Source organism: Maniola hyperantus, chromosome 18 (assembly GCF_902806685.2).
Source record: "Maniola hyperantus chromosome 18, iAphHyp1.2, whole genome shotgun sequence".
NCBI classification, from domain to species: domain Eukaryota; kingdom Metazoa; phylum Arthropoda; class Insecta; order Lepidoptera; family Nymphalidae; genus Maniola; species Maniola hyperantus.
Genome location: NC_048553.1, coordinates 2,180,555 through 2,194,351, shown reverse-complemented (window position 1 = coordinate 2,194,351; position 13,797 = coordinate 2,180,555). Strand labels below are relative to the sequence as shown.

Sequence of the window (13,797 nt, the reverse complement as noted above, 5' to 3'; positions counted from 1 at the left end):
AATTGTTTTGGTGTTTTGGTTAATTTTGACATTGACAAGCAGCTGATTTTGAAGGTGAAAAATTCGTTTTGAAACGCAATTTGTGAAATCATGCAACGCAATGTCTAAAATGTTGAAAAAGTTTTTTAATCTTGAATCATCTCCGCAATAATTTTGCTGCCATGCATAATGTGAAATGTAAATTGTAAACCGTTTAACCGTACGAGAGGTCGAGATGGCAATCGGGGTATGAGGGTATGAGCACACATGAGGTAGGAGATTATAATATCTCTATGCTTTTGAGACTTGAGAGCTGTGCTTGAGACTTAAGTCGTGGTTACCCCACTATACTACTTTACTCTATGGGTTACCCGTTGGCCGTTACATACCTACTCTTTGACTTGAAAGTTGAATTACTGCCGCGCGATTGCGGGAGAATGACAGCTACAATGTCATGATCGCAATCATCTCTGATTGGTTAACGCTCGCTCACTATTGGCTACAATGCATTGTTGCAACAATAATCGCACAAATTCAGCCAATCAGAACAATTGAGATTGTAATAATGATTGATGCAGGTTTTAGACAATCGCCCTACTGTTGTATGGATTTGAGAAATTTTGACAAAGGTTTGACATTATGTGAAAACTTGAAAATTTCATCGAAAAAACACAAATTATTCAACAAACACGCTAAATAATTCATTGCCGGCTAAAATTATCTTTGGATTACCATTTTAAATCAACATTTCATTCTGATAATTGACTTTTCCTCTAATATTACATCAAGACATAACCTCATTGGTGAAAAATTGTCATGTTACCCAAAAACAAAGGTATTTTATCCAAACTGAGGCCTCGAAGTAGATATCATTGCAGATTTCTATCATCTCAAGCCAATGTTGGTGAAATTGAAGTACCATTTTCAAATGGGTAAGTTTTTATAAAGTTAAGGTTAGGTTTTGTTTCTTATTCCCTGGGTCATGAACTCGACTCCAGAGCGGTTTCTATCACGTTCGTTGAGCTTATTATTGTAAAACTATATCTTATATGTTTTGTATAAACATAATTAATAAATGGTATTTCTCATTAATTACTATCAGCTAATGCCCGACATGCGTTAAAATACGATGCACTTGCCAGCTAACGTACATTGATGGCACTAAGTCACAACCATCCCGCAAGTGCTTACAACTACTGTACAAAGTATCAACTCAATCAGGTAAACAGTTTGTGAACACATAAGCAACAAACAAACACACAAACATTAAGTTTTATATAATTTGAATGGACTATAAATTTTACAAATATTAATTAATTAAACTATTCTATTGCAGCTTTATATTCTCATATATTTAATAGTTAAATCGGTACTCTTATGCTTTAGTCTAAGTCTTAACATGACCAAAATATTACCCAGGCAATCCCCAGGAACGCCGTCGTAAAGTTTTCAAACATTGAAGTGAGTGACTTCTCATGGGATTTGTAGTCACAAGTTCTAAACTCAGTTTAATATGATTGGCTGTATAAGACTGTTTCATATTTGTGAGAATTATCTAGGAAATCTAGGTGCAGTCTTAGTTATTGGCTGTGATACAAAGTTTTTTCATTTACAGTATCCCTCTCAAGCTGTCAACGGGTAGATATGCAAGGTTTGCAGATGGGGCTTGTGTGGCTACGCTGGGCAACACCAGTGTGCTATCCACAGTGGTGTCAAAGGCCAAACAGAGTTCCAGCAACTTCCTGCCACTGCTAGTGGATTATAGACAGAAGGCAGCTGCTGCTGGGCGGATACCTACTAACTTTCTAAGGAAAGAATTGGGTAAGGAGTTTAATATTTTGCTAAAATACCACCCTATACAGTATCTCTTTAATGGGAATTGATTTGGCATCAATGTTTGAACATCATCATCTCAATCCATACCAATATAGCTCAGCAGGTTGCAGAGCTGAAATGGCAATAGGCAGGGCACATAGTTCAAAAAACTGATTGATGTTGGGGTCCCAAGGTGCTAGAATGGTGACCTCGCAAGAAAGCACAGCATTTGAAGACCCACCAGGTAGACAGACAACATCAGACTAGTCGCAGGGAGCCGCTAGATTCAGGTAATGCAAGACTGTGGTGTGTGGAAGTCCCTACAAGAGACCTATGTCCAGTGGATGTCTATCGGTTAACAATTAATTATGTCTCCCCTCAATGAGAAACTTATAGGCCACCACACTGGCCAAGTACGGATAGACAGACCAAGTTTTTGACTAGTTTCGCTCAGGTATTATTTCTGAAAATACTTCCTTGGTAATGAAAATCCTCAAGTTTGTAGACTCAGCAGCTTAAGCTGAACATTGCTGTCTGTTAATCTACTTATCTGATAAATTATGTATAAAGAAAATGACAAGTAAATCAACATCAGAAGTGGGATGCTATTATAGTCATTATTAAAAATAAGTACTGAAATATAGCATTTACAGAATGAATAATTAATTTTCTATTAGCACTCATCACCCATTATTAACTTCACTACCCATATTATAAATGCGAAAGTGTGTTTGTTTGTTGGTTTTTCTTTTTATCCCATTGCAAGGAAGCAACGGATCGACGTGATTTTTTGCAAGACCTGGAAAGTGGCTACTTTAGTGGCAAATCAAAGACATCCTACAGGATTTTTAAAAACCTATATCCACGGACCACGCGTACATACAAATGGGCCTATTTATTATTATAGGGGTCGAAAACCAAGATTGGGATATTTTTACGTATTTCTTTTTTATACAGGTCCAACGGAACGTGAAATTCTGACATCGCGTCTTATAGACCGATCTCTCCGACCACTGTTCCCACAGAATTATAACTTCGACACTCAGATAGTGTGCAACATGCTTGCAGTGGACAGCACCAACCCTCCAGAAACCGTCGCAATTAATGCGGCTAGTGCGGCACTGGCTTTATCTGATGTGCCTTGGAATGGACCAGTTGGAGCTGTTAGGTTAGTAGTTAACAACCTGTAGGTCAATTTCGTAAAACCTGCATCAGTCATTATTACAACCTAAATTGTTGTGACTGGCTGAATTTGTGCAATGCATTGGAGCCAATAGAGAGCCAGCGTCGACCAGCCAGAGGTGATTGCGATTGTAACACTGTAGCTGTCATTCTACCGCAATCGAGCAGCTGTGTTATTTGTTTAATGAATGCATGCCATGTAGATTGACTCTAAAGGCTAGTAGGACTCTGAATCTAAGCAAGGATGAGTCCTTCTGCATATATTTTCTTGGGTTTAAACTCGGTAAAGATTATATAGATAACTATCTTATTCCCGCGACTTCGTCCGCGTGGACTACACAAATTTCAACTCCCCTATTTGATCCCCTTATGGGTTGTGTGTTAAAAAATCTTTTGTTACCGGATGTCTACGTCATAATAGCTATCTGCATGCCAAATTTCAGCCCGATCCGTCCAGTAGCTTAAGCTGTGTATTGATAGATCAGTCAGTCAGTCAGCTTTTCTTTTTATATATTTAGATTTTTGTCCAAATTTTTGTATGTTTAATAAAATTAATTTGTATATTTTATGTGTACCTACTGTATTCATTGTTAATATTGGGGAGGGAAAAAATCAGTTTCCCTAGCTAAAGGGGGGACAAGATTGAAAAAGTTAGGAACCACCTGAATTAAACAGATTTTGATATTTGTATCGTTTATATTTTTTCATTGCGTGTTTTGCTTATCATGTCGGCCATGTTGGATTTGCTGTCATAGCCTAAAATATACGTAAATCTAAGACAAGGAAACTGACATAATACTTATTTCATTTTAATCACAGACTAGGCCAAATAGACAATGAAATAATCATCAACCCAACACGCCGCGACTTAGAGAAGTCGGCCCTCAACTTAGTGGTTGCAGCTACCAGCAGCAACCTAGTGGTGATGCTGGAGGGACATGCCAACGTTATCCTGCAGCAGGACCTGCTCAAAGCCATCAAACTAGGTAGGAATGTAAGTCGATTTGTTCTTTACTTTCACACAAGACGTAACTCAGAGAACCCTCAACCTAGTGGTTGCGACAACCAGCAGCAACCTAATGGTGATGCTGGAAGGTCAGGCCAATGCCGTTCTTCGGTAGGACCTGCTCAAAGTCATCAAACTAGTTGCCAAAATATTCGGTATAAAACAAAAACACGCAAACACACGCTCTATATTACTTTTCAATGTACTGAGCGCCAAAAAGTTACTGCCAAAACTGCGCAGGCAGCATGCGTTGGTGTAAAAACTGCATATTAAGTGATATTTTTCTCTCTCATTCCATAAATTCGAAACGGTTTTGTAGTTACAGATACGTTTTAAACTGTGGAAACGTAGAAATGCAATACTGAATTTAGAGCATTTAAAAAAAAGATATCAATCAATATACACCTGACAGCCAAAAACCGGCCAAGTGCGAGTCAGGCTCGCGAAACGAGGGTTCGGTACTATAGTCGCATTTTTCGACATTTTGTACGATAATTCAAAAACTATGATGCATAAAAATAAATAAAAATCTGTTTTAGAATGCACAGATAAAGACCTTTCATATGATACCCCACTTGATATAGTTATCTTATTTCGAAAATTGAAAATACTAGTTCATGACCACAATTTAAATTTTTTTGTGTGGTGTAACCACAAATTCACGGTTTTCAGATTTTTACCCGAATGTCTGCTATAGGACCTACCTACCCTGTAGGTTTCTTGACAGATCGACAGACAGACAACAAAGTGACCCCTTATAGCAATAAGGGTTCCGTTTTTCCTTTTGAGGTACGGAACCCTAAAAATGGAAACCAGATATGAATTCAGCACATTTTAATCTTTATATCTATGATATTTATATTTAAAGGAGGATTTCGTTGCAGACCAGTGTTATTAATCAGCACAAAATGGGGAATAACTCGTATTTTTTTTTATTAGCATCTGTTTAATCATTATTTCTATTTCAGGTACCAAAGAAGCTCAGCACATCGTAAGAAGTATACAAGCTTTACAGAAAACTCACGGCAAAATTAAGAGAGAGTATGAAATCCAGGTTCCAATGGACCAGAGTGTATTAGATTCAGTTAAAACATTGTCTTCTATGAAGATTAGAGAAATATTGAGGTAAAATCCGATGGGATTTCCCATCATCCTCTATTTGACCACCTTAGGGTCGATTCATATTCGTAGCAAATTTTTCTCTCTCGAAACTCGAGGGCCAAGGTTTTTAGGGTTACGTACCTCAAAAGGAAAAACGGAACCCTTATAGGAGGTGCTGTGTGTCTGTCTGTCTCTCAAGAAACCTATAGGGTACTTCCCGTTGACCTAGAATCATGAAATTTGGCAGGAAGGTAGGTCTTATAGCACATGTAAAGGAATAAATCCGAAAACCGTGAATTTGTGGTTGCATCACAAAAAAATTTATTTACAGCGCTATCAAATCTGATGTGTGGGTGTTCTCCGTTTGGCCGGAACGGCCAGACGAGGGTACGGGCCTCGAGGCTTGGCCTCCTTAACTTGGCTGGTTTTTATTTCTATGGACACTTGGTCAAAGATTTAATATCAATATTATATTTTGTCATAGTGACGCGAGCCACGACAAAATATCTCGCGACAATGCAATATCGGAAGTACGACAAACCGTACTCAACCAACTTCGCGACACTGAAGTTGACGTTAATATACTACAAGACTGCTTCAACACCAACCTACGGAAGATATTCAGGGATTTGATCTTCGAGACTGAGCTCCGATGTGACGGAAGAGGGCTGAATGAATTGAGGAAGATATCTTGTGAGGTATGGCGTTTTATTCATTTTCATCTCACACATCAGAATAGGGTCTTAGAGTGTAGTAATAAAATGAAGTGATTTTTTGTATCCTCATCATCATGATCAATCCATCGCCGGCTCACTATAGAGCACGGGTCTCCTCTCAGAGTGAGAAGGGTTTGGCCATAGTCTACTACACTGGCCATTTGCGGATTAGTAGACTTCACACACCTATGAGAACATTATGGAGAACTCTCAGGCATGCAGGTTTCCTCACGATGTTTTCCTTCACCGTTAAAGCAAGTGATATTTAATTACTTAAATCGCACATAACTCCGAAAAGTTAGAGTTGCGTGCCCGTGATCGAACCCCCGACCTCCGATTAGAAGGCGGACGTCCTAACCACTATCTATCTATCACAGATTTTTTGTATAGCGGTAGTTTATGGGACTAGAATTCATAATTAAAGAGAATAATTTTAAAAAAATCATTATTTTTATTTATTACTAGCTGATGCCCGCGACTTAGTTCGCGTGGAATTAGGTTTTTAAAAATCCCGTGGGAACTCTTTGATTTTCCGCCAGGTCTTTATTTATACACATGCAAAAAATCACGTCAATCCGTTGCACCGTTGCGTCGTGATGGAAAGACAAACCAACAAACAAACACACTTTCGCATTTATGATAAGGGTAGGTACTGACAAGGTACGGGTTGCGAAGCTGAAGTGGCAATGGGCAGGGCACATAGTTCGTACAACCGATAGAGGTTGGGTCCCAAGGTGCTAGAATGACGACCTCGCACCGGAAGACGCAGTGTTGGAAGACCCCCCACTAGATGGACGGACAGCAGACGAGTCGCAGGGAGCCGCTAGATCCAGGCGGCGCAAGACCGTGGCGTGTGAAAGTCCCTACAAGAGACATATGTCCACCAGTGGACGTCTATTGGTTGATGATGATGATGACTGACAAAAACCTGAACTCCAAAAAAAATATTTATTAGTTATTACTTATTACTTATTGAGCGTTGGTTACCTGCCAAAGGGTTGGCGCGGACTAGCGTTAGATAGGAAAAAATGGAGAAGTCTAGAGGAGGCCTATGTCCAAAGAGGACAACCTGAACTGTAAATTGCTGGTGTTACTAATTTTTTAGAATAAATTATGTAGGATAGGATAATTTTTTAAGAATAGAATAAGAATAGAATAATTTATTTTAAATTTAGAATTTAGACACAAGAAACAAGTTTCCTACCCTCTGCACTAGGAAAACCCTGTATTGCAGAAGGCAGTTACAATTAAATAATCTATATATATAAAAGGAAAAGGTGACTGACTGACTGAATGACTGACTGACTGACTGACTGATCTATCAACGCACAGCTCAAACTACTGGACGGATCGGGCTGAAATTTGGCATGCAGATGGCTATTATGACGTAGGCATCCGCTAAGAAAGGATTTTTGAAAATTCAACTCCTAAGGGGGTGAAATAGGGTTTTGAAATTTAGTAGTCCACGCGGACGAAGTCGCGAGCATAAGCTAGTAGGAAATAAGAAATTAGTAATACGGTTAGTTAATAATATAATATGTAAAACTAGTGTATCAGTGAATAAAGGCTATTTTATTTTATTTATTTATTACTTATTAGTCGTTTAGATCCAGTTACCGAAACATTAACCTTTACCCAGGTGGGCCTGTACGAGCCACTGCACGGCAGCGCTCTGTTCCAACGCGGACAGACACAAGTGCTATGTACGGTTGCCTTTGACTCTCCCGAAAGCGCTCTCAAAATGGACACACTTACTATGATTACAAGGTAACCTTTTTAGCGTTTAAACTATCGTGAGTGATTTCCATTATACATATCTCACACCCGGCTTTACTCACGTGTTTAGTCGACGTTAACCCGACTAGTTACTAGTAACTGAGTCCCTTTGAAAAAGGACCCTGGATGGGTTCGAAACCAGTAGCGTCGACTAAACACGTGAGTAAAGCCGGGTGTGAGCTATATATATAGGTAACCTTTCACATTATTAATGGAAACTCAAATTATTTTCATTAATTTGTGTCAGATTTATACTATTTTAGGCACGAAAAATCTCGTTTTTATCCCAAAATCCGTAAAAGCAGTTAAGTCCAATAAATTAAAAATCTGTACTCTCTATCCATGGAAAGAAGTTAGAGGTATAGTGCTCTCTCTGTTACGTAATCCCATACAAATGATAGAGACAAAAATCTCAGTGGGCGCTAACCATTTTGAGACACTACATATGTTTTCTAATATAATTTCGAATGTTTTTGTAACATGTTTGTGATTGGTTGGTGCCTCAAAATGTTTAACGCCCACTGAGAATTTTGTCTCTATCAATTGTATGGGATTATGTAAGAGAGAGAGCACTATACTAACTTCTTTTCGCAGATAGAGTATGTAGAAAAAAATTCATTTTCAAAAAATCCACATATTCTCTCTCAAAATCATTTGTGTTGTCATCCTGCAGTGGAATAAAAGAAAAAAACTTCTTTCTTCACTACGAGTTTCCGTCCTACGCGACAGGGGAGGTGGGTCGAAGTGGTCCCCCGGGCAGGCGCGAAGCGGGGCATGGCGCCCTCGCGGAGCGGGGCCTGTTGCCCGTCGTGCCCCAGCAGCAGTGCACCACCAGGCTCACTGCTGAGGTGTTGGAGAGTAATGGTGAGATATATCCTACGCTAATAATAAGCTGTGGTAGCCTAGTGGTTAGGACGTCCGCCTTCTAATCGGAGGTCAGCGGTTCGATTTCGGGCACGCACCTCTAACTTTTCGGAATTATGTGAGTTCTACTTAATTAAATATCACTTGCTTTAACGGTATAGGAAAACATCGTGAGGAAACCAGCATGCCTAAGAGTTCTCCATAATGTTCTCAAAAGTGTGTGAAGTCTACCAATCCGCACATGGCCAGCGTAGTAGACTATGGCCAAATAACCTTTCTCACTCTGAGAGGAGACCCGTGCTCTTTAGTGAGCCGGCTATGGGTTGATCATGATGATGATCATGATATCCTACGCGGCAGGGAAGGTGGGTCTAAGTGGCGCCCCGGGTAGACGTAAGATGGGCTAAGGCGCCCTCGCGGTGCTATCCGTACTCTTATATAAATGCGAAAGTGTGTTTGTTTGTTGGTTTGTCCTTCAATCACGTCGCAACGGTGCAACGGATTGACGTCTACTACTACGACGGCTACTTTTCATCCCAGAAAATCAAAGAGTTCCCACGGGATTTTTAAAAAATCTAATTCCACGCGTACGAAATCGCGGGCATCAGCTAGTTATAACTATTTATTTTTCGTTTTAGGGTCAAGTTCCATGGCGTCAGTATGCGGGGGCTCGCTGGCACTGTGGGACGCAGGCGTGACTTTGACCGCGCCGGCGGCCGGTGTGGCCATCGGCCTTGTATCCCGTAGCGACGACGCGGGCAACATCGCCGACTACAGGATACTGACCGATTTGTTAGTGAGTCCAACATACTATAGTTATATCCAAAAATTGACAAAAATATTGGAATCTAAATATATAAAAGGAAAAGGTGACTGACTGACTGATCTATCAACGCACAGCTCAAACTACTGGACGGATCGGGCTGAAATTTGGCATGCAGATAGCTATTATGACGTAGGCATCCGCTAAGAAAGGATTTTTGAAAATTCAACCCCTAAGGGGGTGAAATAGGAGTTTGAAATTTCTGTAGTCCACGCGGACGAAGTCGCGAGCATAAGCTAGTAAATAAATAAAGCCTTTATTACTGAATTTACATTTAAAAGTTACATAATTTAAATCTCGCACTTTAGCGCGTCTTCTGACGCATAGGCCTCCCCCAGGTTTTTCCATAATAGTCTGTTTTGTGCTTCTCTTGTCCATAGTGATCCCGCTGCCTGCTTTATATCGTCTACCCAGCGTTTATATCCAACATACTATAGTTATATCCAAAAATTGCCAAAAATATTGGAATGCAAAATAATAAAAACATGAAATCTTACTAGCTTTAGCCATTCCATCTTCGCTGGAGGCTTCGCTTTTTAAGGCTGTGGTCCGACTCCCGACGATGAACGAGAAACGAGTAGAACTAGAAACTTAACCGAGTTGGCGATCAGCGGGAAGCGAATGTGTAATTTAGAGTATCTGCATTTTTCTTCTTTCTAATATCTTTCTAAATTTTACATTTAAAGACTAAATTTTATTCCACGCTACAAATTTAAACAACAGGCTCGCGACTGGCAGCTAAAGTCACGAGGTTTGACAGCTCTAAATTAAATTTGAAACTGTCAAACTGTCCCTGTCCTTTTCATATCACGTTAGTAAGAAGAGGATGCAAATACTCTAAAATTTAGTTGTGCTCAGAATCAGTACCAATCTTTACAAGTTTAAATGTTATTGTACAGGGTATAGAAGACTACATGGGCGATATGGACTTCAAAGTGGCGGGAACTAAGAAGGGCATCACCGCGCTGCAAGCCGATGTCAAGCTGCCAGGGCTGCCGCTGAAGATCGTGATGGAGTCCATACAGAAAGCCTGCGACGCCAAGAGCAAGATCATCGATATTATGAACCAGTGTATCGACAAACCCAGGTAACATAACATACCTGTTCTTCAATCCATACTTCTATTATAAATGCGAAAGTGTGTCTGTCTGTCTGGCTGTCTGCTAGCCTTTCACGGCACATCCGTTTAACCGATTTTGACGAAATTTGGTACAGCGATAGCTTGCATCCCGGGGAAGGACATAGGCTACTTTTAAAGTATCCGGGAATATTTAAGAGTTCCCACGGGATTTTCAAAAAACTAAATCCCCGCGGACGAAGTCACGGGCATCATCTAGTGCTTAATATTATAAATGCGAAAGTGTGTCTGTCTGTCTGCTAGCTTTTCACGGCCCAACAGTTTAACCAATTTGGATGAAATTTGGTATAGAGTTTACTTACCTACATCCCGGGGAAGGAAGGCTACTTTGTATCCCGGAAAATCGAGGAGTTCCCACGGGATTTTTAAAAACCTGAATCCACGCGGATGAAGTCGCGGGAATCCTCTAGTAGAATATAATTGAAGCGGATTTCAAAATGGGGGGCATCTTCTAAGAAAGTCAAGATAGTCTTAACTCAACATAGCTGTTTTGTATAGATGGGAGTCAGGTAAAAAAGTGGAAACAGCTGTTCTGTTTGGCGAAACAGTTATTATAAAAAATTGTTTTCTGCAGACAAGGTCGCAAAGAGAATATGCCGGTGTTGGAGGAAATGGAGGTGGAAGTGCACAAGCGAGCTAAGTTGCTCGGCATCGGAGGATCTAACCTCAAGAGGCTTTATGTGGAGACTGGAGTTCAGGTATTTATCTACAGTTTTTTTTTTAAATTTTTATTGTGACATAGGCTTACTCTTAAGCTTAGGCATACGATTACATAAATAAGTTAAGTAATTACACATTACAACATACAATTATTATTATTTTTACAACATACAACATACAATTGTAATTACACATTATTAAATATAATATCCTACAATTAAAACATCAATATTACTCATATTATTGTTGTATATTTATTATTCATCTATCATTATATTATATATAAATATATGTATATATATTATGTATTATATATGTACCTATGTATATCTTTATATATTATTATTTAGGCATTCCTGTGCCTATTAATATACATATTACTTATATTATAATTATTATCTTTATGTTCCCTAACAACTTACGTACACCTTAAACCCAGCTTCACTAGCCTTTAAATCCTCTTCAACCTAGTTGCCTGGTAAAGATCGCTTTACAGTGATAAGGCCGCTAATTGTATATTCTTCTTTTACATGTTTCTTTTTGTGTCTTTTCTTTTTGGTGTACAATAAAGAATATTAAACTAAACTAAGTAAGCGCTGATATGGTTTCAGATAAGCCCAATAGACGAGACTCGATATAGTGTTTTCGCACCTTCACAAGCTGCTATGGACGAGGCCCGCGCGAGGATTGCGGCCTGCCTGAGCGCTGAAAGAACACCTGAACTTGAATTCGGTGCCATTTATACTGCTAAGGTATGATGATAAGCTATGACCTTCGCAACTATTTTAAGAGAAAGTCTAAGGTGCACTTTGACTTTTCTCAGACTTAACACACTGTTAAAACGAGACTTAAAACAAAATAAATTATTTCCAGGTGGTGGAAGTGAAAGAGATAGGGGTGTTAGTGACTCTATACTCCGGCATGTCGCCGGCGTTAGTGCACAATTCGCAGCTCGATCATAGAAAGGCAAGTCAGACTGTTGCTACTAGTTTGCTGAAATCAGTAGGGTGATTGTGTAAAACCTGCATCAATCATTATTACCATCTCAATTGTCTCAGTTTTAGCTGTCATTCTCCCGCAATCGAATAGCAGCTGCGCGAATAGGAGAATGACAGCTAAAATGTCACGATCGCAATCGCCTCTGATTGGTTGACGCTCGCTCACTATTGGCTACAATGCATTGTTGGAACAAGAATCGCACTATTTCAGCCAATCAGAACAATTGAGATTATCATAATGATTGATGCAGATTTTACGAACTACAGTACAGTACCCATATTATAAATGCAAAAATGTGTTGGTTTGTCCTTCAATCACGCCGCAACAGAGCAACGGATTGCCGTGATTTTTTGCATGGATATAGTTGACCTGGTGACTTTATCCCGGAAATCAAAGAGTTCCCACGGGATTTTTAAAAAAACCTAATATTCTGTTATAAATAGCCATTACTCTACTACAACAAAAGAAATTCCTAAAATGTTTTCCTTTCCAGATAATGCACCCATCAGTTCTCGGTCTGGACGTGGGATCAGAACTCCAAGTGAAATATTTCGGTCGCGACCCGGTGTCAGGTCAATTGAGGTTATCGAGAAAAGTGCTCACATCCCCTCCACCCGGCATCGTTAGGAAACTTGACAATAAATAGATTATTTATCTCTTAAGTATGTGATAGAAAACTTAGGTTTTTGAAGTATAACTTGAGGCGTGATCTGAGAGTAACTGGGATCGTTTTTCGGACGAAAAATAGTGTTGAAAATGGCTGCTAACTAAAACAGCCGTTTTGAGGCCGCCATTTTTTATGTACTAAGTAGTAAGTGCCATAGATTAAAGCTCTATTTTTTACAGGTGATTTGATACAACCAGCCGCGAAAATTCAAATTTTAGTTAGGTTTTCGAAAATAGTAGACTAATCATACATCGAAGGCTCATGGTAATGAGTTTTGCGGGCATAACATTTATGCATCTACATGTTTTTTCATAAAAACTTTGGTCAAGAATACTCATTTACTTCATATTTGTTCCTGACAGATAATTTTCTGAATTTTCCCAGATTTGCACAAATATGAAGTAAATTAGTACTTTTGACCAAAGTTTTTATGAAAAAACATGTAGATGCATATATGTCATGCCCGCAAACTCATTACCATGTCTTCGATGTATAATTAGTCTACTATTTTCGTAAAACCTAACTAAAATTTGAATTTTCGCGGCTGGTTGTATCAAATCACCTTAACTACTACCACACTACTACCGGCAGGGAAGGCCGAGCCGAGTTTCACCCAATTTGAATATTTTTGGTATTGTAAAAGACTTGTTTAGCTTGTCTTAAAACGTGTTTTAAATTTAAGTTCTATGTATATTTATGTTAGGAAATAAATTACTGTAAATATCTTATCAATAAATGCCAAACCATACAGCATTGTTTTTTCTTATAAAAGAAAAATACCCTTTCATTATTCCATTCAAGAATTTGAACGACTGATTTTAAAATCACAATAATATTATATTCAAAGTTTTTTTTTTTTTTTTAATGAAAATATTACAATAAAACTTAAAGCTAGCCTTATCTAATTACTATACAAATCATGACCACGTGGAATGGTGCCAAGAATACTGGCTGCATTTCCGCGCTGGACAGCCAGGCTGATCCGTTGCGCTAAAATGAATTTCTAAGTACTACTTCGTAGTTTATATTACGTAGGTACGACCACAGAGTACATTGGTCGACTAGCTCGAA

The 13,797-nt window shown here is 39.0% G+C and overlaps 1 protein-coding gene across 2 annotated transcripts; it reads left to right on the top strand.

The window, feature by feature from the left end:
• The first annotated feature begins 597 nt into the window (after positions 1–597).
• PNPase (polyribonucleotide nucleotidyltransferase 1) lies at positions 598–13,469 on the top strand. Of its 2 annotated transcripts, none has more exons than XM_034978252.2 (14): positions 598–911; positions 1,595–1,800; positions 2,752–2,962; positions 3,796–3,962; positions 4,951–5,107; positions 5,568–5,781; positions 7,439–7,566; positions 8,249–8,439; positions 9,078–9,235; positions 10,162–10,349; positions 10,975–11,098; positions 11,672–11,812; positions 11,934–12,026; positions 12,553–13,469. In XM_034978252.2, exons 1-14 carry the CDS (start codon positions 796–798, stop codon positions 12,703–12,705), a joined length of 2,247 nt encoding a protein of 748 aa, XP_034834143.1. In that variant the 5' UTR covers positions 598–795; the 3' UTR covers positions 12,706–13,469. The 2 variants fall into 2 exon arrangements, with proteins under 2 accessions (XP_034834143.1, XP_069360700.1); XM_069504599.1 differs by having other exon boundaries at positions 1,580–1,800.
• Positions 13,470–13,797: the final 328 nt, after the last annotated feature.